We start from the raw sequence: 793 nt of genomic DNA, 5'->3' as shown, positions 1-793 counted from the left end.
AGAACTGGGTCCCTTTCTGTCCTCAGCCGCAGAGGTGCTGAGGGACCTGTGTCCTTCCAGGGAGGGTGCCGGGGTGTTCCCAAGGCCCCGTCTGCACTCCACCCTTAAGACGGGATCGACCAGCCCCCCACGTCTATAGCCACATGTCTGTAGCTACACTTCAGTCAGCGACGGCTGATGAAACCAGGAACAAGCCACAAAGTCGTTTCGCCAACGATGTGGAAGCTCCTCTCCCCAGCGCTGTGGAGGCGGCGGGGCAGGGGCGGGGCGGGGCAGCCGCAGGTCCCAGAGCCCGGGAGAGGAGCGGCGGGGCGGCGCGGCCGGTTCATCCGCGCTCTCCGCCCCGCGCCACGCGGCCCGGCCGCCGCCCTTCAGCACCTTGGAAAGGGCCGGCGGGGGGGCGGGGCCTGGGGCCCGACTCGACCCCGCCCCCGGGAGCTGGGCCCCGCTCCCCTGCGGGACCGAGGCTCCCAGCGGCCGAAGAGAACAAGCCCCGCCCACCCCACGGCCCGGGCCGGCGCCCCTTAGCGGGAAGGGGGCGGGGGCGGGGCGAGCGGCCGTCCCGGCATGCAGCGAGCGGCGGGTTCGCACCAAGATGGCGGCGCCTCTGGATGAGTACGAGAAGGAGGCGGGCTGCGTCCCCATCCTGCACCCCGAGGTGAGGCCCAGCCCGCTCCACTTCTCTTCGCTCGCGTGCGGCTCGGTCCGGCACGGGCGGGCGGCGTCGCCGTCGCACTTGCTCCCCTCCATCCCTGGCTGGGGCGGCCGCGGCTCGGCCTGGCGGGGCCGGGCG

The 793-nt window shown here is 73.5% G+C and overlaps 1 protein-coding gene across 1 annotated transcript in view; it reads left to right on the top strand.

Annotated features, from left to right (window-relative positions):
• The first annotated feature begins 549 nt into the window (after positions 1 to 549).
• The window catches only part of ZDHHC17 (zinc finger DHHC-type containing 17), a 131,086-nt gene continuing 130,842 nt past the window's right edge, over positions 550 to 793 (top strand). The window contains exon 1 of the mRNA XM_019543177.1: positions 550 to 658. Coding sequence (XP_019398722.1) covers positions 596 to 658 — 63 coding nt within the window. The 5' untranslated portion in view covers positions 550 to 595. The remainder of the gene's footprint in view (positions 659 to 793) is intronic.

Source organism: Crocodylus porosus, unplaced genomic scaffold (genome assembly GCF_001723895.1).
Source record: "Crocodylus porosus isolate Cpor-Errol unplaced genomic scaffold, CroPor_comp1, whole genome shotgun sequence".
Lineage (NCBI taxonomy): Eukaryota > Metazoa > Chordata > Crocodylia > Crocodylidae > Crocodylus > Crocodylus porosus.
Note: the sequence above shows the minus strand (reverse complement) of the source record. Positions and strands in the feature narration are given on the sequence as shown.